The 26,370-nt window shown below is 35.0% G+C and overlaps 2 protein-coding genes across 2 annotated transcripts in view; one reads left to right on the top strand and one right to left on the bottom strand.

Annotated features, from left to right (window-relative positions):
• The window catches only part of LOC141915268 (uncharacterized), a 33,617-nt gene extending 32,675 nt beyond the window's left edge, over positions 1 to 942 (top strand). Inside the window, exon 3 of the mRNA XM_074806736.1 lies at positions 410 to 942. Coding sequence (XP_074662837.1) covers positions 410 to 442 — 33 coding nt within the window. The 3' untranslated portion in view covers positions 443 to 942. The remainder of the gene's footprint in view (positions 1 to 409) is intronic.
• Positions 943 to 16,917: 15,975 nt separating this feature from the next.
• Positions 16,918 to 26,370, bottom strand: part of LOC141915267 (uncharacterized) — a 55,146-nt gene continuing 45,693 nt past the window's right edge. The window contains exon 3 of the mRNA XM_074806735.1: positions 16,918 to 17,796. Coding sequence (XP_074662836.1) covers positions 17,617 to 17,796 — 180 coding nt within the window. The 3' untranslated portion in view covers positions 16,918 to 17,616. The remainder of the gene's footprint in view (positions 17,797 to 26,370) is intronic.

Below are 26,370 nucleotides of genomic sequence, written 5' to 3'. Positions count from 1 at the left end.
TTGAAATTGTTCACCAGGAGTCGTTGAATATTGAAATTGTCAGATAGATTGCCAAACATTTCACTCACCGAGCGGGTACGATCTCCCTGGACCCTTAAGTTAGTTAGATAGTTATTGCGGGATTGTAAAAAAGTAAACGAATAACATCGAGGAGTATTCGTGAACGGATTTTAATTTTCAAGAATTTTGAATGAGTGAATAAATTGGTGATAATTTATGCAAATATTGTTCCCGGGCATTCGATTAACATCGCGTGCCATAGTGGCTGCATCAACGCCCAGAAGAAACGTGTTCATCGCAGTGAATTAATCATCTATATGAAATAACAATCGACTGATTTGTCGACCCTCGATAGAAAAATCAAAATGTCCTTTACCACGATTCCCTTATCGTTTATTTGCAATTTTAGCGCGACGATTTATCGTTCCGTGAATTCGGCTAAAAATAGAATCGCGTGACGATAACCGAGTGCATAGTGGAGCCTTCGATTGCTGCTGTATATGTGACGCACAAACTGACCACAACGATCGTTTTGAAATTCGTGACAATGGAGGAAATTTACCACAAATCTTCAAGATGTTAATAGTATTTTAATCCTGACAACGACCGACCGCGTAAGCGCGTTAACCAACGCGACTTCTATCTGCAATGTGCGCTATTAATTGATATATGCGTCTACAATCCTCTTTAATGATAATTTTCTTCTTAAATTTTGGGCCTTATAAACAAAACGACCAACAAACATACAGTTAAGGTGAATGAGATTTACAATGCAATATGTTTGCATGAGTACTCTGATGTATTTATCACGAATTAGAAAACGTTTCTCCTGACACCTGGATATGGTCTCTCATGAAATAAATTTCCGTTTTTTAATCTCACATTTTTGTACAATATGATTTTCATCTAATCAAGTCCGGTTGTGCTATTCAACTTTATGACCAAGGATGCCTCTCGCACGAAAAACGATGAAGAATTGCCCACAGACCACAGACACTGTTTGTGAGGACCAACGGCGTAGCGCGCTTTGTAAGAAAGAATGAAACATATTTATATTGTTTTAATGCGCATTAACTTCGTCTTAATAACAAACTTAAACAAAAGATAATAATCCTTTTCGTCCACAACGTTAGACCCAAAGCTACGAAAAGTGAATATATCAAACTGGATTACATGTTCAATTAACAAAAGGAAAAATCAACTTGCATTGAGTTACAATTCGAAAGCAATACATAGATCCCATACACGTATATTTTTACACAGAAATGCATTGGAAATAATTCAAATGTCGATATCATCTATCTAGATCATTGTTTTCATTTAAATACATTTTTCCATGAAAGAAAAAGTAAAACGAAATGATGAAATTCGTCGTAACCTCTCTTGATTTTCCTTTCAAAATACGTAGCCATCAGCTATTTAAGCATTCAGTTCTTACTCATAATAACTAAATGCACAAACTGACCAAACTGTTTTAAAAAGTTATCAGCATCATATAAGAAATTTGAAATAAGAATCGACGCCAACTACACTTTTGGAGCCATCGAAGACACTACGCATGACGCCGGAACACCGCAAGCGGCAACGTGTACGAAGCAATCAAGTAGGTGCAATGATTTTGTTTATAGAACCTAAATAAAATTGAAAGATCCAAGATAAAGGTTATAATACATGTAGAATAGAATTAATGTTTACCTAAGATCTTTACATCATGATTTACTTATTATCGTATATTTGACAATTCGATAATGAACCGAAATAACGAACGTCAGACAGAAGATAAAAACGGTGACCAACGTAACATGATCACTAGTATCGAATCCTTTTCCTAGCAAAGAATATTATTTTTCTCAATCGTTTATTTGGTAATTTTTTTTCCATTGATTATTAATTTTGCTATGGATTAATTTTCGCTCTACTTTGTAAACCAAACCATCGCCATAGGCCTCGACCTAATATTCGTAATTCCTATTGATTGATAATTACGCGTGTTATTGTCGTTAGGATAAGTCATTGGAACTAAAAAAGTACCCCTCACAACATTCGATTTTTCCAAGAAAATGTGACGACTTGTGAAAAATGTCGAACACGGCAATTGATCGACGCCCAACCTGGATAGATAAATAATCATAACCTATTCATCGGATCTCGTTTTATTATCAGTAACACAGAGTCACTTTCAGCACCAGGAATATTTCATCTATTTAGATAAGTAGTTATTATTGAATATGTTATGGTATGTTATGGCATGATATATGGAATGGCGCAGCTCGGCAAGGGTACGGCACAGCACGGAAAAGAAGGCAAGACATGTCACGTTGTGGCATGGCTTGACATGACAATACAAACTGGGCTAATACATAACTCATTTGCAAAAAATAAACTAAAGTATTTGTAATGTTATATCTACATAAATACATTAAAACGAATGAATGAATACTTGGGTTTAGGAGTATAGTTGAGGATGAGACGAGAAGATACACAATATCCGTGTAAGAAGATAACAAGAGAAATCCCACAATAAGTTCATCTATTCCCCTTTCAATATTTTAATCACTCACTCTGCTTCTATTGTTTTGGTCTTGTATAAATATCTTGTAATATTCTCCTGTACTCAGTACGCCTGATGATGGCTAATAGTCTTTAGCCGAAACGTTGCGCAAATATATATAACTCTTCTATTCAAGTTTCTCGTTTTGGCTGAACTTATTGTGGGATTTCTCTTGTTATAGTTGAGGATGTCATGTTCGGCTTGATTTATTTCAGTATCGATAAAGGTATTTCTGTGATTGTTGATTGTCAAAGTTTATAGCGGACAAATATTGCCGTACTCCACTTATTCCAAAGGTTCTATCAAAAAAGTTCTTTATAATCCAAAAAGTCCTAAACTAGGGGAAAAGAATGGTGGCTGATTCGTGCCATACTAAGAAATATTTCTGTGCGGCAAGACGCACGAAAGAACTGATACCTCGTGCGAGAAGACAACTGGGGTCAGAAAACAAACATTTTCAAAATTTCACGGCAAGAAAAATATTTCTCGCGTTAGAATGCAATACTTCTTTGAAAATCGAACAGAATATAAAAAGTTTTGATTTCTCGTGCGATAAAATGAAAAACTGCGTTCATGCATAATAGAATTCTTTATCGTGCGTCTAACCGTATACAGAAATATCTTAAGGATGACCACGATAAGAAATAGGGTTTCATTGTATAGATAGGTCTAAGTTAATGTGTACACTATATGCATTTACACATACGACTAAGTTTCATAAGGCTTTACGTATATAATGATAATGATAATTTATTGCCATAATTCCATATGCTCTTTGGCTTTCAAAAAAATACGATACATGAATTATAAAACAGTAGTTAGACAAATATCCATTTACTTTGGGTCAACCTGCGAAAAGATATGTTATGGCTATTGTACAGTTTTAAGTCACGCTGTCTCCTAAGATATGTACGATACAGTTTTTCAGAAGTAAAATTTCTTGTAGTCTCTATGTTCCTAATTTAATTACCGTAACATATATTTTGATCAAATCTTGGTGATATCATTATCATATTACGGACCGAGCAAAGCTTACGAGGAAAAGCGGCGCAAAGGAGAGTTTATGATACGAAGTTGCTCTTATTATAGATTTTTTCCTGAACTTAAGGATAGTGCAACGGTTTTGGGCGGCCGTACCAATACGAAAGGGAGTGATCAATTTTGGCGCCCAATCAATTCTCATGGCTTCTCTTGGCTCCGATTAACAACTCAACTCAAATTGTGCGGAACAATAACCAGGCTCGCACGAGCAATTGATCTCAACCAGGGAGGAGTTCATGGCTTTTGTACAATGCACCCCTGTAGGCGATTCGATTTGATGGTATCAATACACATCAATCAGTCTGATCGAATCGACCCTTGATTCATAATTATTGGGCGTTTTAAACGAGGGATGAAGCGAATGAGAAAATTTGGGAGTTCCGAAAATGTATAAGGCTAGGTAATTAACCGTTCCTTTGGTCGAAAATTAGAATATTATCTATTACATGGCAGCATCTCTAATGAAGCGAATTACTTGTAATTATAAAAAAATAGATTTGTGTCATTGTTATTCGTATTTGTGTATCAAGAGGACAAAGGTTTACCAAGATTTCATTAACACGAAGAAACGCAATTTTAAACTTTCACTTTTACTTTCAAATATCATTTACTGCGAATTGTGAGTTATAAATGATAATGCGGAACCTCCTCGTTAATACGAATCTTGTTGGCAAATGTGAAATTGTTGTATTCAACGGGTTCGGTGTTATCCAAATCTTGATTGATATGAATATGTTAGCTGGGGCATGCTGGAAATCCTATATCAGTAGTATCCTATTAACGAGGTTCAAATACAATCAAAAATACATAAAGAGGACTCTTTATGTATTTTTGATACAATGTATAATGACGATAATTCACATACCTCAACATAATCTCTTTCTTCGTACATGTATTTCTCATGTTTGATCGCGGTCCTTTTCCCTAAATTCCATCCCTATACCCTTGCAGGTCTGTGGTGTTACGTTTCATGTCATACCTCTTATCCATGTATAAAGCGCCACTATAGGCAATATATGCATAGCGCAATTATCTTCATTTAGTTGCCGGAAAGGTGTCCCACATGTACTGCTAGTTAATATTAAGGTTGATTCTACAACTTAGATATACGTACTTTAATCTAAAAAGTGCAAGGTATTTTAAAAATCCGAGGAAAATGGGGGAATCGTACAATTTTGAACTTTGGGAAATGTGCGTAGGTTATAATTTGTGGGTTGAATACCAGTGAAACAACGATTGCCTTCTCATCGTTTCATCGCTCGAACGATTTGAATTCCTTCTCCATGTTCCTAGTCCACAATTTCCACATCCTCAAATGCAATGCACATGATTCAGTCTCCTAGAATCCCCGGTCGTTCTCGTATATCACACTAGGAAGGGTACAAGGGCCTCGATGTATAGCCGATGGACTGGAACAACGGTCCGAATCAGGCACCGATCAGAAGAGAAAAAATTCTGCTGAATCAAAAACAAACGCCCCATCTTCAAATGCTCATTACACAATATTTATTGACCGCTCTCTGATATAACAATAAAGTCTATCATTTACAGTTCGTATAAGAATCAAATTACAAAATGGCGTCGTGACAAAATCTATCTTGGGTGTTTATCCTGTACAAAACGTTAAAATGACATCATAAAAACCTGAGGCGCCTGCGTAAAACACGTAGCTCTTCTGACCGTCTGAGCGACTTCATTTCCATCGTATTGCAAGCAACTTCGTAGTAAAACCTTTGTGACGATTCAATCAGAAACAGCGACACAGGGAAACTTTTGAATAATTTAATACTGTTATAGAATTAGCCATATATATCGCTTGTTTCGTATTGGAAAAGTGGCGGACGAAAAAATCCCCCGAAGTCGATCGCAGACGAATCGAAGAGAATCGTGGTTGGTACATATTTTACGCAGACTCATTAAACCGATGACGATGACTTAATAAATGCGAGGATATATTTATAGCAAAACTGTCTGTTCATGAAATAGCATATATAGCGTCTTAAATGACTGCATGTCGCGCTTAAAAACAAATATTTGTCAGCGCATATCAATTTTTGTGAGTGACACAATCATACATGTATGATAGGCATATATTACATTTTACATGTTATATAAACTTAGTCTTATTTAGATGACACATTTCATTTTGATACTACGGCGCGTATCGCTTGAGCAAATGGTGGAAAATACAGAATATGACGCTTGAAGCTGGATTATCGACCGAACTCTACTGAAAATCCAATTCTGATTGTTGCTTTATAAGGGCGATTTTATAGCGCATTCTTGATATAACGACGTAAGAAAAATACATATATTCGTTTAAGTAGAATAGACATAGTGGCGGATGGAAGCCATTGTATTTCTTATCTGATATATAGAGGGATATATATATACCTAAGAGTGTTTCTATACTTGCAAATCCATTCTCGATAATATATAGGCAAACAACCGTCATTTTAATTGATTCATTACGGAAATTACTTGAAAATGCGCTTGCCCATAACACTAAGGCGTTGTCGTAAAAATCATTTTGATAGAAATAAAATCACGCGTTGTGTACACATCGACGCGGCGGTGACGTCGAAATCAGACATCGCGCGCTTGACCATCATTAAGCAGCCACGCCTCGATTCTGATAAATGCTATACATACCGATTCCAATGTTCTAGTACACAGATATCCATCGTAATAAGTAATATGCTCCACATCAATATAGTACATTGTAACGCCAGTATATACAAACAAACTAATCTCAAATCATTTACTATTACTTGAGTTGTCAAATGATTCGATAATCAACAGGTGTAATTTTCAAATCGGCAAAATTTGGGAATTGGAATTTATAGAGATGTTTGTTTATACACAAACTGGCGAATACGTTATATTACTATTACACGACAAATGATTATTAGCATATTGTTAATAATGATAATATTTATTAGTATTAGTAGTAATAGTAGTAGTAATAGTACACATAGATGATGAACATGAATAATAGGGATTGCTCTCGTTAGGAAGGAGAGGACAAGAAAGTTTCGAAAGAAATAAATGTTTTAAGTTAAAACTTACAATGATAGGTTAAGAGGTGTAGTATTTTTTTCGTTTGTTTAGACTCAAAATAAAAAGCCATGCAATGCTGATTAGATAGAATTTGAAGGTAGTTCACCTCTTGTTTTGATGAGCACAAGTTCGTTATAAGTGCTTGCTTGGTTAAAATATTCACATATATGTGGCAAGCCGGCTACGGTATTCATACATTTAGTTTTGACGCAGAAAGATTAAGAGCAATCACCTAATATTTAGGAATACCTTTTTACAGTCATCTAAAATATATATATATATATATATATATATATATATATATATATATATATATATATATATATATATATATATATATATATATATATATATATATATATATATATATATATATATATATATATATATATATATATATATATATATATATATATATATATATATATATATATATATATATATATATATATATATATATATATATATATATATATATATATATATATATATATTGTATATATCATACAGTGCAGACGAAAGACCAACACCGGCACGTACTGAAACGTTATATTGATGATCAAAAAAGATTATAAAAATCAACCCAAGGCAACAGAAACAGGGTAAAACCAGAGAACAATTTCTTATAGTATATGAATGCAACAAATTCTGGTTCCAATTAATAATAACAATCATACTCAACATATCACACAACTATATAGAAGACCCTTTTCACTATACTGTTACACTATAGTATTTTCATCATCATCTCATCATCACAAGTTTTTGTTCCTTATATGTAATATATATATGTTTATATTCATATAAGGAAGTTCAATTGAAATCACAATGAGGAGGCCGCGATAGGCGCAGTATTCTGAAAGACTCTAACATCAAGCCCTAAAAGATAGAAAGTAGATATATATGAAAAATTGTGCGCTTCAGTTACTTCCATAATGATTTGGAATAAGAAATAGTTTAACTATTACATGTACTACTGGTAATAATCTACAGTGAACAATAAACTAAATAATGTGATGGGAAAAACACGAATTTGCGGATTCGAAATAGGAATTTGGGTTTGTTCATAAGACAACTCTACTTTCGAGGGATGAAATATATCTTTTGAAATTTTTGTTTTTCTGTAAATCAAATCTTATAACATGACAATTAAGAAAAAATTGCTTATACACCAGACCAACCTACAGAAAATTGGATCTTTATTCATATCGATAATCAACATATAATATAATCGGATTTGGAGAAAAGCGTGCACTTTCTAGGTAGGATGGGCCTCCTCATTATCCTATAAAATCTCTATCATAAAATAAGACTTATGCAGTTCACTAAAACCAAAGAGACATATTCGTCTCTACTAAAATCAAACTCCAGATTTCTGATACACTTTCTTCAACCTTCAGACTAGGTTTATCACAATATCACTAGTAAAAACTTTTGAAAACAAGAACATATTCCGAAGATGAAATAAAGAAAAGAATATATTACGTCATCGAGAAGAAATGAATGCATGAAAAAAAACCAACAACTTTCAGATGTTCAGATTAAAATTTTTTTCCTCATGATTAAAAAAAAAATAAATAAAATTTTGAACCAGATTTCCATTGATTACGGATTGGCTATTGCGAAGACTACTTTTATAGTGGTCGTGATCACGTGTGCACAAACTACATGTAGAAATAACTAACTTCAGCAGTTCTACAGTGAAAAATGATTGTCAATCTAAAATCAATAAGAAAGCTGATATTTTGGAAAATCAGGGTTCTTTTCTAACACATCCCTTGGAAAAACTTGATCAGAAATCTGGACAATTTGTACACAAACTACCAAAGCCCAAAAGTGCTACCTATATAGAAATAAAAATATTCTCATCAAAAGTAACTCTATTACTGTGGTCTGCGTATAGAGAATGAACAAGCCCTGGTTTCAACAAAAACAGTGTTTCATTCCCAGTGTCTGTAGCAAGGATTTAAGACATCAAATAAGTATGGTGAATCTAGGTTCTGGGGTTTTTTTTGTGGTGAATCTGGATTCTGGGAATTTTCGTGGTGAATCCAGGCCTTGTTACAACACAATCAGCAGCACACAGCACAGCCCGATTCCCCTTTTTCTATGTCACATAAAAAGATTATCCAAGGCTGTTCAGTAAGCAGATGTAATACCAGAACTTCGCAGAAAACATTTAAAAAACCAATGCAGTATATTTCCTTTTTCAAAATTTGATCTTGTATAAAAAGCTATGAGTATCTTTTCCACATCTTGTCATAAGCCTGGCTATTCAGAGTGACAGTGTCGCCCGTAGCCTTTGTGTTTGTTGACAGTATCTACATCATGGAAAAATTGCAGTATCACTTGCAACGTTGGAAATAAAAAATATGATCCTAAGTTTAAAAATCATTTCAAAGACCGATTCTAAAAATGTCTACACAAAACCGAATCAAAATACAATACGTACAAAAAGCAAATGTTGTTGAAAAATGTGCGTTTTTATCCACGTATCTCTACAAATATATGTACAAAACTTTCCCTTCAAAATCATTTAAGAGCAGTTTCTGCAAGCAATTCCTCGGGGGGTAAAATGGACATCGAAGCACAAATCGCGTTATGAACTGTTACAAAATCCTCTCATCAAACCTTTTCAAATAATACCAAATATGGCAATGAACATATATTTCTGTTTTTTACTTGGGAATCTACCAAGCAATTGCTTGCAGTCACTGCTGTGTGCGTTAAGACCAATCAGCACCACACAAAGTTCAGTAGGCAACAATCAACTATACAAAATTACCATGGTAACAGACAGACAGACAAGAAGACGTCTATTTATACAAAGCAGGGCACATTATTAAAGACTGGGTTGTAAATTCAGCTTTTAAGTAGCCAGGTAACAATGATAATCCACGGCAACTACTGAAAAATTCCGAATCCTTTTGACATTTTTAAGTGATGCCCAGTCTATAAAACCTGTCCAAAACTGTCTCTATAGCTAAACACAATTCGACAATGCTCCCAACACGAGAAATATTTTACATTAATTACATACGCCGCTGAAGAGAGTAATCAATTTAGAAAAATAATAGAAAACAGTCATTTTGCATATGTATGTTATTGTGCGTTTAGTTAATTAACCACGAGATGGACGTGATGAATAATTCAGCAAAACATTTATATATCTATATTTCTGGACATAGCATAGTTCTGAATAGTTAGCATCTTAAATCATCAAATCAATTAATCAATCAATAAGCTGGTCGTCATTAATGTATTGGTCCACTTTCAACATATTTGCATTCGTGTTTTAAGAAGATACTTTGATCATTTTGTCCGAACACCCTAGATCTAAACTAGCAGAAGGATCGCTTTCCTAAAGAGAAAAATAGCAACAAGAAGGCATGGTAAATCAGTCTAGTTAGTCAATGTAGTGAAGGACATGTTGCCTGTAGTGTACAGAAGATGGCCAACCACAAATTCGACTGTCCTTAGACCAATTCAGATTTTAGTAGTCTTATCAATCCAAGCAAGGATTGAGAGAAAAACACTTTTTCTTCGTCATCTCTAAGAGAACAATTTCAATCTAGTGTGTTGGACAGCAGATTAAACATAGTTACTGGGACAGCATTTAGCTGTAGTGTTTACCTGAAGCATCTTCGTAATTAGCTGAACACCTACAGAACGAGTAGTTATTTGTTGTAAAACGGTTCTTCTAAAACTACCGGTACTTGAAACAAAGTGGCCTATGATAGATTTAACGTCCACTTTGTGGACTATTATTTATAAAGCCACCAAAAAGAAAATATAAGTATCTATGTACAGGAATCATTTATACAAAGACCTGACTTTGAGTCAGGTCTATATCGCTGCTGTAAGTTGCTAAACGTTCGAAACGATATACTTCCATTAAGCTGATAACGCGTACATATCCAAACAACATTTATGCGACATTGAATGGCACGTTTTTTTTCGAATTGCTCATGAGCTGCCATAAGAATCGTCAACAGAGAGGCAGAGACAGCTTACGACGACTAACAACGTTTTCATCATTTTGTCCCATCAAGAATTAGGGTGATGATTAGTTTATCCTCGCACGGCAGTATCCCGCGTCGAAAACTTTTTGAAACAAAACAGATTCATAATTTTCAGATGACTGGCCATATTTTGCAATCACGGTTACGGAATATGCTGCGGTGTTTAAATATCAAAATCCGAGGAACAATTCATGGAACTATTTCAACAACCCGATTGATTCTGCAGAAACGATATCCCCTGAATTACTTCATAAAAACGAACTAATGTATATAATACTCGGGCACAGCGCAACCACTTTTTCAAAGCGAAATATCCTGACAAAAACTGTGCGCAGTACTTCAATACGAAGATGATGTATATCCTCTAACATCATGTGACAATTTGTCTGTGCTTAACGACACATATACATACATACAACACCGAACAATATCACATGTGCACGCAGGGAAGGATTAAAATATGAGAAATCAAAATGAAATTGAAATAAACAAACTATACCCGATCCGGTTTGCTAATCTCTCCACCATTCACCAACTTGCCAAATGCACAATTTACCGATTTTCTTATTTCTTCTTTCCGATTTATATCAGTAGAAAATGTAAATGCAATAATTGAGATAATGACCAAACGGGGTATCAAATTAGGATGCGTTTTTATGGAGGGAATATATAATCATAGCGAATTAATTATTTCATTTATCTCAGGTGCAGGGTAGGCGCAAGACAGTTTGAAAGGAAATCTCACTTTGGAAAGAAAGACTCCATTTTCTGTGTAGGTGTAAAGATGGCATGTTTGTCTCTCGCATTTGCATCTCCACTTATTTTTTCCGTCACCCGGCAGCAGCAGCAGCAGCAGTAGCAGCATCAGTGCTCAGCATTATGCTGCATAATCAATAATCACAGCAACCGCTCAACTATGATGCAATGATTCATTCCACACCCACAAGACACAACAACGTAAATCGAAATGGAACAAGAATCGCCTTGTTGTACTCCCGAGATATACTGATGCACTATAATTCCAATAACCACATATGCATGCGTAGTCCGTGTAGCATAGATTTTGGTTTTATTATCTGATTAATTGCAAAGTTAAGTCTTTGATATAGCCACTAAGTCGTATTATCGATATTTTCCAAACCATATTGGTATCTATGGTCTATGTTAAAAAATCACAACCCAGTTCAATTAAATAGACTGCCAACAATCCGAATTTGATCAAGTCAATGGATCCTAGTTCTATATCCTGTAAGGTCAATTTTGTAAAGCGAGTAGATTTTGTTGATATTGTCAAAAAAATATTTGATTAAATCGATGCATGCACATGTGGAGTAAGTTAATGCTGCTGAAGGCAAGCAATACGGGAACCAAGGCAACCAAGATAAATGGCAAAGGTCATTACTGTTCGTAAAGGTCATCACCATTTATCTAGTGACAACACCAACCAAGAATCAGTTTGACACATAAAGCAGCATGCAAGTGTTCCCAAATTGATGCAATTTCATGGGCATCTACGGATAGAATGATTAAGAAAAGCCAATGAAATTACATCCCTGTTCTACCATGAAGGTAGCTTTTTGTAAGCTCTGCACATATACCAAAAAATTAAGGCGTGGAGATACGTATCAGAAATATTCTTTTTTACTTGAATGGATCGTTCAAAAATAAGCAGACCCAAGTATTTACAAAGCTTTACTTATGTACATCGAGGGCTATATTATGATGCGGCTACACAAAGCAACAAACAACAAAACCACAAATATGAGAATAAAATTAATTTGCAAGTTTCCAAAATGAGATGATGTAAGTCAATAAATCGTGAAATACCAACGACTTCTTTGAAAACTTGTTGAAATTAATTTCATTCCGCAAAGTACTTACATAACTAACATTTTATGTCATCTAAAATTATAAGCATTCAAACAATTCATTCCGTAAACAAACATTTATATATGTAAGTACACATGAAATGCATACGTACATACATGTGTTTGTTTTATACAAGGAAATATATTTCTGCAGTTCAATATTTTCATCGGTACAAGAATATACAGAAGTTAATACAAAGGAATAATAACATTAACCTTTTTTCTCAAAATGAAACAGCAAATCATGGAGTTTGGTTACGACTGGTTTTTTTTCGGTATGTTTTGCGTTGTTCCCATTAAGCGTCGTTGAATGAATAGGATTATAGTACAGTACCGCTAAGCCATGCATATCTGATCTATGAAAAGTCAATCACTACTTGCACAGCATCAAAACAAGGGTTACTCTGTGAAGAATGAGTTAGGGAATGCCAACAGGATTGACAGAGTCAGCCAGTTAGCAGTTCCATTCGTGGATCTTTTGGATACGAAAAAAAATGAGACCATTAATACGCGTTATAGAATAAAATGTTTTGGAATGGTTTTATAAGTATGAACACAATACTGAAAAAAAAGACGTGATCTGTAAGAAAAAGTAAAGGAAGCTGGAACGCAAAAACTTGCCATCCATTGAAGTTCGATATTGAGTAATACAGAATTTGAAGGTCATGGAATGCGTTTTGACCTTTCGTCGAAGAAAATCAGATACTCCATGATTTGCCGTCGATCAAAAACCTTTCTTCAAAATGCAATTCATTTTTTTGTAAAACACACATACAACTTATACACGAATCGAATGCTGTAAAAATAAGTGACTAGCGAAAAATCTCGAGAAAAAAAATCATCAATGTTCATATAAAAAAGGTACTTCAGGCTTTTTAAAAGCGAAATCATTTCATCATCTTGATACAGACTGCTCAGACGCTGCTTTTACAAACAGTTTCACATAAAAATTTTCCTAAAAAGGTAGATTTTTTTTGTTGTTTTCTTGTAGTATTATTTACTCATTTACATTTCATTAGCTCATTCTTTTAGGTGCATTGATGATAAAATATGCGCACTCAAAGTTTTTTTTTTCGTTTTTAATATCATACAAAATCTGCATAGATAAATATGTATTTTTGTTTTTGTATTCGCGGGTGTCTCTCACGTTCGTTCGTAGAAAAAGTTGCAGGAACTAAAACATGAGCATACACCGATGAAAGGGCTATACAAAAATGCTACCCTTCCTGAGATCAAAAAAGAAACTTACAAAACAGGCAAAAAACTATTATATACTGCCTGGCCTTGTAAATCATCAAAACTTACAAATGAACACAAAATATACAAAAAATATTCTTTTTTTCCTTCATTACAATGAGGTTATCAAATATGACATATGCCTGTATGAATGATTTTGACTATTCTATTTGAATTATCACCTACTGCAGTATTTTGTTAGTGGTAAATTTAGGAAGTATACAAGTTGTGACCAAGATATTCTCTAATTTTCTAATTCTTTTTTTTCAGACAGAAAGTGCGTTTAGACCCTGCTGGTGGAGTAGGCAGTACTAGCTCTGATAAACTAGAAATGAATTACAATAGATTATGCATTTCTGCTATAAATGCTGTGACGAGCTGTTTTTGAAAGGCAGTAAACATCAGAAAAAGTAATAAATATATATATATATATATCGTATTTGATTACCTCATCTTTGCCATGGGTGACACATATATAAATATGATGCATTCGATACAAAAAAAAAATAACATTCAGTTGTTCTCATTCTAGTTGTTTCGATATGACTCTGGTCTCGATGTAGATTTAGTTATTTCATATTTTTTTTCTGACCAGTTCGTCGAATTATTACGTAAATGCAGCGCGGACTAAATTCCATTAAAAAAAATCATCTCCCAGATTCGCGATGAATGATTGATATATGATAAGCGTGTACGTAATAGCTTTGATGAATATAAAGCATCTATAACTATAAAAAGACGAAGCTAGACATCAATGCACAACATGCAACATTGCTTTAGAAGCAACTTTACATACATACATACATACATACATATGAGTAAAGACTCAAGATCGTCCATGATTTTTTCCATTTGGATATCGTTTTTAATATTGGCAATAGGTATTTCATTCAATCATTGAAGTTCCAATGTCACTGAAACTCGTTTTTCTGGGTATCTAACATTTTGTTTCAAAAAGATTGTCTCTTTCAAGCAAGAAAAAAAAACAAGCATTTTCAGAAGGCATATTCTAAAGATTATCGTTTTTCAGATATTTTGAATAAAAAAAAAAAACTAACAAGTAGATGCCTTGTTCACCTTCTATCGCTTTTGAAAGTGTTTCAAATTCATTAGTCAAACTAGCTCACGATTTATCGCAAATTTTTCTCAGTCCCAGATCAACTAAGACAGAAAATAACTATTAGCTTTTCTAAGATTGGATATAGCTGTCGGTATTCATACGAGTTAACGAAGGAAGAAAACAGGCATAACGAATCATTTCATCGAAACCTATTTTGGATACTTAAAAATCATGTCAACAATCATCGTAACAATGTAATTAAAACATATTATTTCGTACAGAAAAAGAATCAACAATACGGAAGGTAATAACCTCTCACGAATAAAATAATTCAAATCATAGAGTTTAATAGATCGAAACGCTAACTATTGTATTTGAAAAAATGCCTCTGCAGAAATGGAAGCATATATGTCGTTTTTTTTTGCCAAATTTGATTTGGACTGATTAATAATACATTTTTGAATACGTTTCAGATTTCGATCGTAAAATGCGAACAACTGAGAAAAGATTCCTGAATATGCCCGCGAAAACCACCGACTAACGCGCGCTTCGTAATCTTAGAACGCCGTCGAAAAATAAAATATCTGAAAATACGACTCAACGTTATAATTCCCCTATTTCAGTCGGTTGCGACAACGATCGATAATAAAGATATGATAATTACATTTCGAGCGCCTTTTGAAAAGCCAATTATATTAGGACAAAACAACGGCAACTGTGTGTGTCGGTGTTTCACTGATGTAAAAACCGCATCGCTCGATTCTAATACCGAGATTAAATTCCTGACAAAAATCTGCCAACAAGCCGCCGCTTCGAATTGAATTGTTTCACTGCGAGCGCGCAAATTTCTATTGAACGTTTTACTTTACTGAAATTAATGCAAAATATCGCGCGTCTCCGAGGTTTGAGGCGACTTAACACTAGCGGATTACTATGGCAACACACTATGCTATCGTGTGCATCATTTTCTATACTTAATGAACCGTACAGTGACGTGTGCGCGTTACGTACGGCAGAAAAAATAATTACAGTTTTTCTTTTTACACCGGATCTCGTAATTTTCGCTTGATACGGCCGAAACGCCCTCATCATTAACCCTCTCACCCATTCTGGACTAGATATATAATAAAAAGGTGTACTGCTCAACCTGTAGTCATCCATTTTATCTTAGAGAGAAATGTTCAAATATTTTGCGTTACAAACTTTCGATTAATTCGATAAATTTTTAGGTCGGATGACGAATGGTTGAACGAAGAAAACGCAACATTTAAAATAGAATACAGAATGACGAATGCCAAGACCCCCTAAAAACAATATCCAATGTATCAATGCGGGTTTCTTTAAAACAAAAAGGAGCGCCACAGTTCCTATCAAGAATTTCAACGTTTTGAAACAGCAGTATTCAAATTTCGTATTTTTTCAATCACAAAACAATCACAATGAATTTCTTTGGTAACCACAGCCCAAAAATAAGAAGCAGTAATTTCTGACAATATCATTATGGTTTCCTGAATGAGAATCGAGAATTTAGATCAATAAAGACCACTCCGTATATTTTGCTCCCTAAAAAAGGTCATTCAAAGTCGTGTAAGCATTCAATGATCAAAATTTGAAAAAGTCCGTTAATTTTGTCCTTCAATATCTCAAAATATACCCGATTGATATACAGCATAGCGATAGGCAGCTTTTATAATGAGTTATAAAATAAAAATCATTATAATAAGTTATAATCATATAATCAATAGTAATGACAATACTAATAATAATAATGATAATAATAATTAGTTATCAATAACATAAGTAAAAGAGAAGAATATTAGTTATACAACTGAACAGTTTTTACAGTGATATTTCTATATACAACATGATAATTTATACAGCAACAAAAAATGTATCCAGAATGAGAGGCGTCCCGTTTTCTCACCACTGGCGTCCGGCGATTTAATTTCCGAAAGCTGTGAGCAGGTTTAGTTTAATAGACCGGGCCCAACGCGGAAGTCCCAGAAACGATGTCACTGTTATGACGACTTGCTCTTTTGTATTGATTAAGTTATGTTTATATATATTTAGGTACAAATATCGATGAACGCACATTAAGCACAGTGATGTTATGATGAACACCGGCGATAGAAAAATTGAACACGAACGAATATTCAACGTGATCAGCGTGAAGATGGTCGCGGATGATTTCGGCTCCTGAACACATTTACGATGGTGCGTATGAACGAATTTGTCGTCCGAGGTCTTCTTTGATCTGACAATGCGGAGTATTGAACAAAAAAAAATATATTTCGAACGATTTTTATTCTTCGTGAGTTAGCTCCGCTCGCTAAAGAGAGCTTCCGAAACGGGCGCGCGTCCCGCGTCTCTACGTTCGATAATAAAGTATCCACTCTCATCATTTCGTCACAGTTTCGATTTTCGTCATATATTTAGAAAAAAAAACGCTGTTGACTATGAATAATAATCGGGCCACGTCGAAGTGAATACAAAGTTTTGTACTCGTCGCGTTTTCTTTTTTAGGAATACGTATCGAAGAATATAATAATATACTGTGACAAATAGTATGGAAGCTGGTCATCAGAGACAGCATATTGAAACGGTTACCGATATGCTGCCTTGTGCGTGTAGTGACAACGAAAAAATGTTGCAATGATTATCGTGACGATAATCACATCAAATGTTTTCGTTTTCCGATCATCGTCATCATCATCATCATTCGTGAGTTGTGTTTGGTTTTTGATATTTACCAGTCCGATCGCTCGCGCGCGTGCCCGCTTATTGTTCGCGCCAGAAATGATTTTTGCGTAAGACCGGCCCCGGTTCGAGGTCGGACTGCGAGTGCCGGCGAGTCGGTCGCACGATGCGCTGGTAAAGCGTTTGAATCCAGTTGCGTCGAGCGCCCGGATACGACGAAGATTGATTGTCATCTGGAGGTGTGTTCTCCGCAATACTTCCCTGAAAAACATGAAGACAGAAATTTGAATATATTTAAGAATTCCACAAATATTTTCAAACAATTTGAAAACAACAAAACAGTCAACAAGAAGCACCTATCAGCTACAATATCAATTTAACAACCGAGATTTTCTAGATTCAAAATTGGATGTAACCAGTTTACTTAACTACCCTTAAACCAACTCAACTCGTTAGATACTAACATTATTACCAGTGCCAGAATAAGCCAAAGTATTTGCAGAGATTTCCACGATTGTCAACAAACCCTGTCAGCGAAACTCGAAAAAACTTTCCTGAAAAAGTGCGGAAAGATCCAAGATATAAATCGTCACAGAAACCCATCAATCCGAAAGGTTAAGCACCTAAAATTGGAATTTTACGTCAATTAATATCATCCGTGTACTTTTCTAAAATGAATTTACTGACCCTAACCAGTCACTTGCCGGTTCAGGCTGGTTGGAAGATTGTTTGAATGAACCAGAACCGAAATTTCCAATTATGTACTTCGATAAAAAAAAAGAAGTAAATCTGCGACCGCCGATCACACAACGATATATGTATTTCGATTTCCAATTTCCAATTCAAACCCTGTTTCGCTCACGGTGGAGAGGGACACCAAAACAAATCAAACGAAAACTACCAATGAAATAAACAACGGGGTCAACCCGTGTTCTAAGATTTAAAAAAAAATTCATTATTCATCGCTCATTAATTACGCATCAATCGCGTGGATTCTACCTCCTAACTACAGATAACGAGTTTAATGATGCAAAGTAAAACAAACGCTCCGACGTGAAAAACAAATTTCATACGCCATGTGTCCGACGAGAATATCGGAACGTCGCGATTGTTTTATGAGTCAGATTCATGCATCGTTATTTCACCCGATCAAATATTCAATTTATTTGATTTCTCCGAAGCCTCGTTTCGCGTCTGGCCGAATGTTCATCAAGTTTCATTAATCTAATCGGCGCCGATCAAGGACGTTTGAAAGAAACGATGTCATTAGTTCAGACCCACTTGCTCGGGTAATTAGGCAAGTTCGCCATAAAGGTTTATGATTGAGCGACATAAGCAATTTTTGAATAAAAAATGATTTATATAAACAATAATGCTTATATATATTGATAGCTACATCATCAAAATTGGCAATTCAAAATAACAATTACAATTTTGAATTTTGGCGTTTTGTAATTAGATATATTTCATAACTTTTATTTTATTTTTTTAGATAAATTCTAATAATTATTTTTGAGAGGATGTGCACTACGTCAATATATTGGGGGCTAGACTGGTTGCCGGTCAATTCAATTCAATTATCGATATATATTCACATTCAAAATAAGTTTCCTGATCCTTCATACTATATAATCTATACACATTATTCATTTCAACCAATATGGGCATTATTATTCAAAGCGTCGATAAACTAGTTAGTTTTAGATTAATTTAGTTTTCTTGTTCATATATATATATATATATATATATATATATATATATATATATATATATATTGTCAGCTAAAATGTTGATAGAAATATCATTTTTTAAGAATACACTACTTGCACACTACTATTATATGAATCAATGCACGAACCTCTAGCTGTTCTAATTTTCAGTCACCACCAAATACTGATTTTCCTATGATCAAATAGCCTTGATATCTATTTTTAATTCATATACATTTTTATCCAGGGTCTATGAGACATTAGTGTATTGATCTAGTTAAATGACAACGCTGGTACCTTAGGCAAATGGTACCTGAAAACACTATCGTACGCAATCCATGCATTTAGAGAGGACAGGTGGCCTTTCCATTCTATTTCAAGACAAGCACCCTTATTTAGCGGTTATTAGTGATTTGAGATAAATGGAAAAATGGAAACCAAATATATCTAAAATTTCATTTCCGTGATAAATCTACTTCTGATGAAAACTTATTCCAAAAGAAACAACCAGTTATACCTAGTTTTTCAGCGCTATCAGGAATAACCATTCAAACATCATAAGAGCATAGACTAGAATCTTAGCAAACTTATGATTTGCATAATAAAAAGTGGTTTATATTTTCATACGTGCGCATCACAACCGTATTCATAGTCACAGATGGTTGCATTACACTACAACGCACTTGTAATGCTAAGCAGTCGCCGAGATTGATTTTTTTCTGCAAATGCCTTGAACGCAATTTTGTTTCCAGGCAACAATGCAGAAAGCATGGTCGAAATGGCACCTATTCAAGAACTTGGCATTGATGGTAAATTATATCGGTATATATCAATACGTTATCCCAAATGAGCTGGTCTGTATTTAACTTTGATTCACATAGCTCAAGAAATGACTGGTTTCAGGTGAATTTTTTAATATAAAAAAAGAACTGAAGGCGCCAACCTTTATCGGCCAGTAAATACATGGTAAATGAAATAGATTTTGATGTCAGCCACAATCACTTGAGTAATTTTGGCCCGGACCAAAGTTGTTCATACTGGTGCCAAATGGGCTAATGCCTGTTTGGTCCGTGCCTCTTTGGCCCAAAAATGTTGGACCAGGTCCTGATCTGGGCCAATTTGATCTGGGCCAAATAATCTCCACGCGATTGTGGTTATCGTGTCCATTAATCAATGAAGTAGTGATGCATTTTTTGATCGTAGGGCTGATGTACAAACTACTGTAAAATTATATGATGATTTTGAAATAAATACAACACACCTTAACAAACAACAACAGTCCTACGATAGCAGCAATTAATAATTTGCCCGAACATGGATTCAAACATGCCTCCTATAAAAGCGTTAGTTCCCGATGACATGACAGTAAACCAAATCAGCGGTATGGAAGCCAGATCGGCAGACATTTTGCCGAGGATAAATATAGGTCAACTGTAACGCAATATAAAGGTGAAGGCCAAATGAAATCAGCTGATTTCTGGTTCTGCCGCTGTTAATATAGCACCTTAGCATCTCATGTTGAAATTTGCAATTGCGACATGCCATTGACACTAGTGAAAATGTGTCGTTCAGCGTCCAGTCACGAATTCCCCAGCTACCGAGTCATAACGAGCTTAGAGAAGAATCTAAAATCTGAGCTTTAGGTGACTTTCGAGACGTATTAATCGCGAGGAACTTATCATAATGTCATGAATAACTGAATCAGTCGCTTCACCTCCTCATCGATACTAATCATATGCGAGCTCCATATTGAAGACACGTGGAGATGAATTTGCATAGGAGACAAGAAAGGAAAGAGGTTCAATTAACTCGACAATGATAACTCTTCTGCTCACACCTGATTAGCTCAGGGGTATTCGCTATTGTGTTAATGCCGGAATCCCCGGGCTACCACCGCGCGGATTAATATCGCATGAATGGGGCTAATCTACAGACTGCAGTGACATCTATCTTAAGTGCACAGTAAGAAATACATAAACGACGCATACTTCAAGTTCGTGAAGATGAGCAGAAACTTTGCGAATAATCTCCATAGATACTGATTTCTTCTTTCTAACTATAGATGCACCCAATCAATGAATACTATATATGGATTGGGTGTATCTATGGATAAAGCCATAGTTCTAACATTCTTATTCATTTTGGGGCCAAAAAGCAGTCATTAATAAATGATGCAGATAAACAAAAGTCATGGAATTCTCCAAGACTGAATATCGAACGGAATATTCGAAACATGCGCGAGATATATCGCGTGATCTCTCATTAATGCTCTTTTTAACCAGCAACCTGTCGATCACAATACCAGAAAAATAATCCAGTCAAGAAAGTCAACGGATTATGTAAATGTCTTCAGAGCTCCTCGACGGGTAGAGATACACACTACGTTACTATTTGCTACAGACGTGTAACGGAGTAGATCTGTACCGCGTCGGCCGTCGTCGCAGTAATCAATCATCACCCGATTTTCCTTCATTCGAGTGTCACTTCGATTACGACATTGCGTTTAATAGCAGCCACCTTAACACGACCAGAAAATAGCCGAGCTTCGTCCGAACAGGCGATCGTAACATCAATAACCACACAACCCTTCGATCGCTAATTAAGCATATTTTTTCAATACGTTATACATGAAAGTAGAATAGCCTGTACTGACTGACGGGGAGATTAGATAATCAGTTGAAAACCCACTATGCACAAAATCAGAAGATTAGGCTGAAAAAAATTGATACCTCATTTTTTTATTCTGCTGAGCTTAAAAGCCATCTATCTTCCCTATGCATTACTATCGTGATCAGGATAACCATAACAGAAATGAACTGATTACAAATTCTAATGCAGCTTATAAAAGTGACCCAGTGGATTAGGAGAAACAAGGTATCATTTTTAAGCCTTAAAAAGAAATTTTATCCATCAAAAGTTGAAATAAAAACTCTCACTAGAGATCATCATCTGGGGTGCAAGAATAGCTAAAAACGAAGGTATATATGAATACAGGGAGAAAAAATTGATTGAGTAAATTTCTGAATATGTTGTAGATTTTGTATATAGAGGGTTTAAACTGATTAAGTTTGAATACAGTAAAAAGTACATTATCTTCTTTCAAAGAATATACTTCAAGGTTTTTAGTTTTACACTGCTAGTCCTAGGGGGTCGTAGACAGTATGTCATTGAAAGGTCGAATACCATCTTCACTATCTGAACATCAAATGAAGTTTTTTAGTAGTGCATATAGGAAATCGATATGAAAAAATGTGTGTCTGTCTGTATGTGAATCGATTTGTTAATTTGTTTGTTGAATGTGTTGCAATGGGGATTAGTTTTCGTAGTTCAAATAAACTGCAACTATTCATATACATTTAAAAAGGAAACAAATAAACTTTTATCAGTTCCATGCTCTACCTCAAACTTAGACCGTACAAATAACAAGATTCCCGCCATTGTCTGCAATTACACGAGTTTTTACCGGACTTCCTTGCAGCATAACCTTGAACAGATTCCCGGGGGATTTCGATGTTGGTTCTGTCACAGCCATTTACATGAATCGATAGCTTTTGATGTAATCCTTACATGATAGGCTTTATAGTAATGTTGTATATGAGTCACCCTCAACTTTCCTCTCAATTTCCTGATGTGCTCGTACATTTTTTACCATGTTTGCTAAGAAACATTTGATATCGTCATCATTAATGCACGATTCAACTACCACATTATATACAAGTCTCTAATTTTCTGATAAAATCGCATCGATCAGCAAAAATACATAAATTTTCATGTATTTTTGGTTAAACGCATGTTCTAACCAGCACCTTTTCCTTTTGCATACAATAATTGACCATACTATGGATGGAATCAAACAGCCCAGCCTAAAAAGCTATGAGGTTCCCTATCATTGGAAGCTCCAAGTACAAAGCCTGCCGGGGAAAAACCTGTCCAACCTCCAAGATCCCGACACCGAGGTCAACTGAAGATATAGATCCAATGCTACCTGACCTCCTTGTGAGTGACAGCAAAAGACCGGGTAACCTTGTAATTGCTGTAGTACTGGTTGCCTGCCCAGGATGCACTGCTACAGAGGAGGCAGAACCAGTGTGATGACAATGACAATAATTGATAATTTTGTATAAATTCCAAGTTAATTCGTTAACAAGCCAGACTTTCTCTACTGATCTCACCGAATTCTTGGACTTTCATTAGCGCTAGGTCATCTTATCGTAAAAACTATGTTCACTCGAATAAACTTTTCTTCACGAAGTTAGTTATAATCGATAGTCTCTCAAAAAATGACCGAACTAATTGTCAATATCATGCACGACTTCTTTCTCGTAGCATGAGAAAGTATCATATTTCACGATGTAAAACACGAATTTAATCTGACAAATCACGCACATTCCTAATTGATATCCTAACCACAATCTACGAATCGATAAAAACTTGTTGACTAAAACAAACTCGCACATATCAAAAAGCACAGTTCACTAAATATTCGGGCAAGTGATTTTGTAATTTTGCTTTCCGATGACATGGTTTTCTCGGTGCAAGTAGAATTTGCACTTTCGAAGGACACATTGACAAGCTTGTACCGTAATTAAACGTCAGATTTATACGTCGCTATGCGTTCCAGTTTCAGCCCCACCCTTCACAGCAGTTGACTTCTACCAAGCATCAGTAGCATTGAAGAAAATCAAACGCGTTCGAACAATATCCAACTGCGATGAACAGATGGACGATTATAATAATGATTTTCTTTCAGCGAAATTTGGATTTAATCGCATTTGATCTGTATTTCTAGTAGTGGCCAAAATGGAAAATTACCAAATCGTGGGTCAAAAATGCTCGTGCGATTGCGTCTAATGAGCATTAAGATTTATACCTTCGGATAATTCGGTAGATATTTCCACAATTCGAGTGATCGTTACAGAGGAGTTAAACATCTGGGGCCGGTTGCATAGTCATGGCTTAGACTTAAGACCAGTTTAAGACCAACTTAGTTCTATAGCCAATCTAACAACTTAAGACTGGTCTTAAGATTTAAGACCACTTTTTGACTTAAGTCACGACTGTGCAACTGGCCCCTGGTGACCTTTCCAATATCTTGAATAGGTATTCTCTATTCTTCTAGGCGGGGAAGATCAATTTCCGTATTAGGCATAAGAATTCCTCATATCAAGTAAATGTTTGTGCAATAATAGATTTTTCTGTATCGTTTGAATAAAAAAACCATGTTCCTGGTGATCATATTGCATACAACGTATCGATTTGATCAATTACAAGTAGCCAGAGATGAACATGACAAGAGTACCATTAGCGAAAATTCTTTCGAAATAGATTTTTGATAAGATCCTTTAATGTCGATGTATAAAGCGATCTTTGTGACTATGTTTAAGCTGGACATCTTTAAAATCTATGAACACTTGCGTGACAGGACAAAAAAAAACATATCCCCACTGCTTAACTTCTATTCTGAATATCAAAATATCATGATTTGTGGTCAAACATCCACAGCATCTGCTGATGTAAAGTACTAAAATGCAAATCTGAAGCAAGTTTTCCTACGGTATTGTACCACTATGTGGTGCTGCTTGTCCAGAGTAACCATTCTTCTTTGAGAACTTCCATAGAGAAAACTCTCGTAACGTAATCTGTTTGGCGTAAGTACTGAATCAAAGTACACAGATTTGCAAGATCAACAAAGCACTACTCAGAAACTACAGTGAGATGATTTCATGATGCAGACTAAGGATTAGACTTAATAGTTAGAAATCATTACATAAGATTTGAGTGAAAAAATTGTTTCTGAGAATTTTGGGTGTGGCAAAATAAGAACTCTCGTGGCTTGTAGTTAATTACATTCTAATGTAAACAAAAAAGAAATTCCCATCAGGACAGCCCCAGTCATTGATAATTCAGCCCGCTTTCATCGATTATTGAAAGCAGCATGAGTATTTCTCGTACTATGTACCAAAACATCATTGTTGAATTGAATTGGCAGATCTGACTGACGAGAAATGGTATCGTAGGTCAATGTTCCAAAAAATACAAAACCTGGAACAATTTTGTAATAACTGTAAGATTCTGGAATACAGCTCACCAATATTGCCAGAATTCAATCTCCAATGAACGACAGACTTTGAAACCTGAGCAAGTTTCAGGACAATGTAATGTTTGAGCTGGAGATTTTCCTGTCATTTGCGAATTCGTTGTTGACAAAAAAACTATAAGTCACCTCGGTTAAGATTCAAATATAAAAAAGTAGTTAATATATCGTCTAATATAAAAAGCATCGTTAGGGATTTAGCCCTATGTTATCGTATTTCATTTTTGAGCAAAGCTTCAGCTACTATAATACGACAGCTTATGAGCTCATCATACTGCAGTATTGACATATATAGTCACACTATGTGACAGCTATTTTACCCTTCACATAGTCAGGATGACCTCTTCAATCAAAGGACGTAACAGTTCTGACATCAGCAATGATTTATGCGCCATCATGATGCGCGACACATTAATTTTCATTTCTCGTAAATTGTTCGCGATTGAATTATTGACAGTTGAAAAAATTTCAGGAATTCCATGAATGATACGCAACATTATGGATAACAGGATGTATCAAAGAGCTAGCAATAACCAGTAATAAATGATATATATATATATATATATATATATATATATATATATATATATATATATATATATATATATATATATATATATATATATATATATATATATATATATATATATTCCTTCTATTGTCAGAAGAAAATTAATGGCCATCCATTTACATTAAGCAGTAAGCAAAAAGGAAATCAAAATATTTGTCAGTAAATTCCCACATTTTTTTTCAGAGAATTATAAATTTTTTGGGTCAGAAATATGAATATGCTTATGTCCTTTTCGTGACCCAGCCGCTGAAGAATATGCCGCGCCAATTAACGACAAATATCGACAATGGCAAACGTGTTTTCTAAACGAGGTTACGTTGCATCATAACCTTCAGGGAATTACAAACTCTATCGGAGATACAACGATTGTTTGTGAGTCAGATTTTAGATTCTACTACGACATCTACTACCACGACTACTACTGCTGCTGCTGATGCTGCTTTGACAAAAACCGATGAGAC

Source organism: Tubulanus polymorphus, chromosome 1, assembly GCF_964204645.1.
Source record: "Tubulanus polymorphus chromosome 1, tnTubPoly1.2, whole genome shotgun sequence".
NCBI lineage: Eukaryota > Metazoa > Nemertea > Palaeonemertea > Tubulaniformes > Tubulanidae > Tubulanus > Tubulanus polymorphus.
Note: the sequence above shows the minus strand (reverse complement) of the source record. Positions and strands in the feature narration are given on the sequence as shown.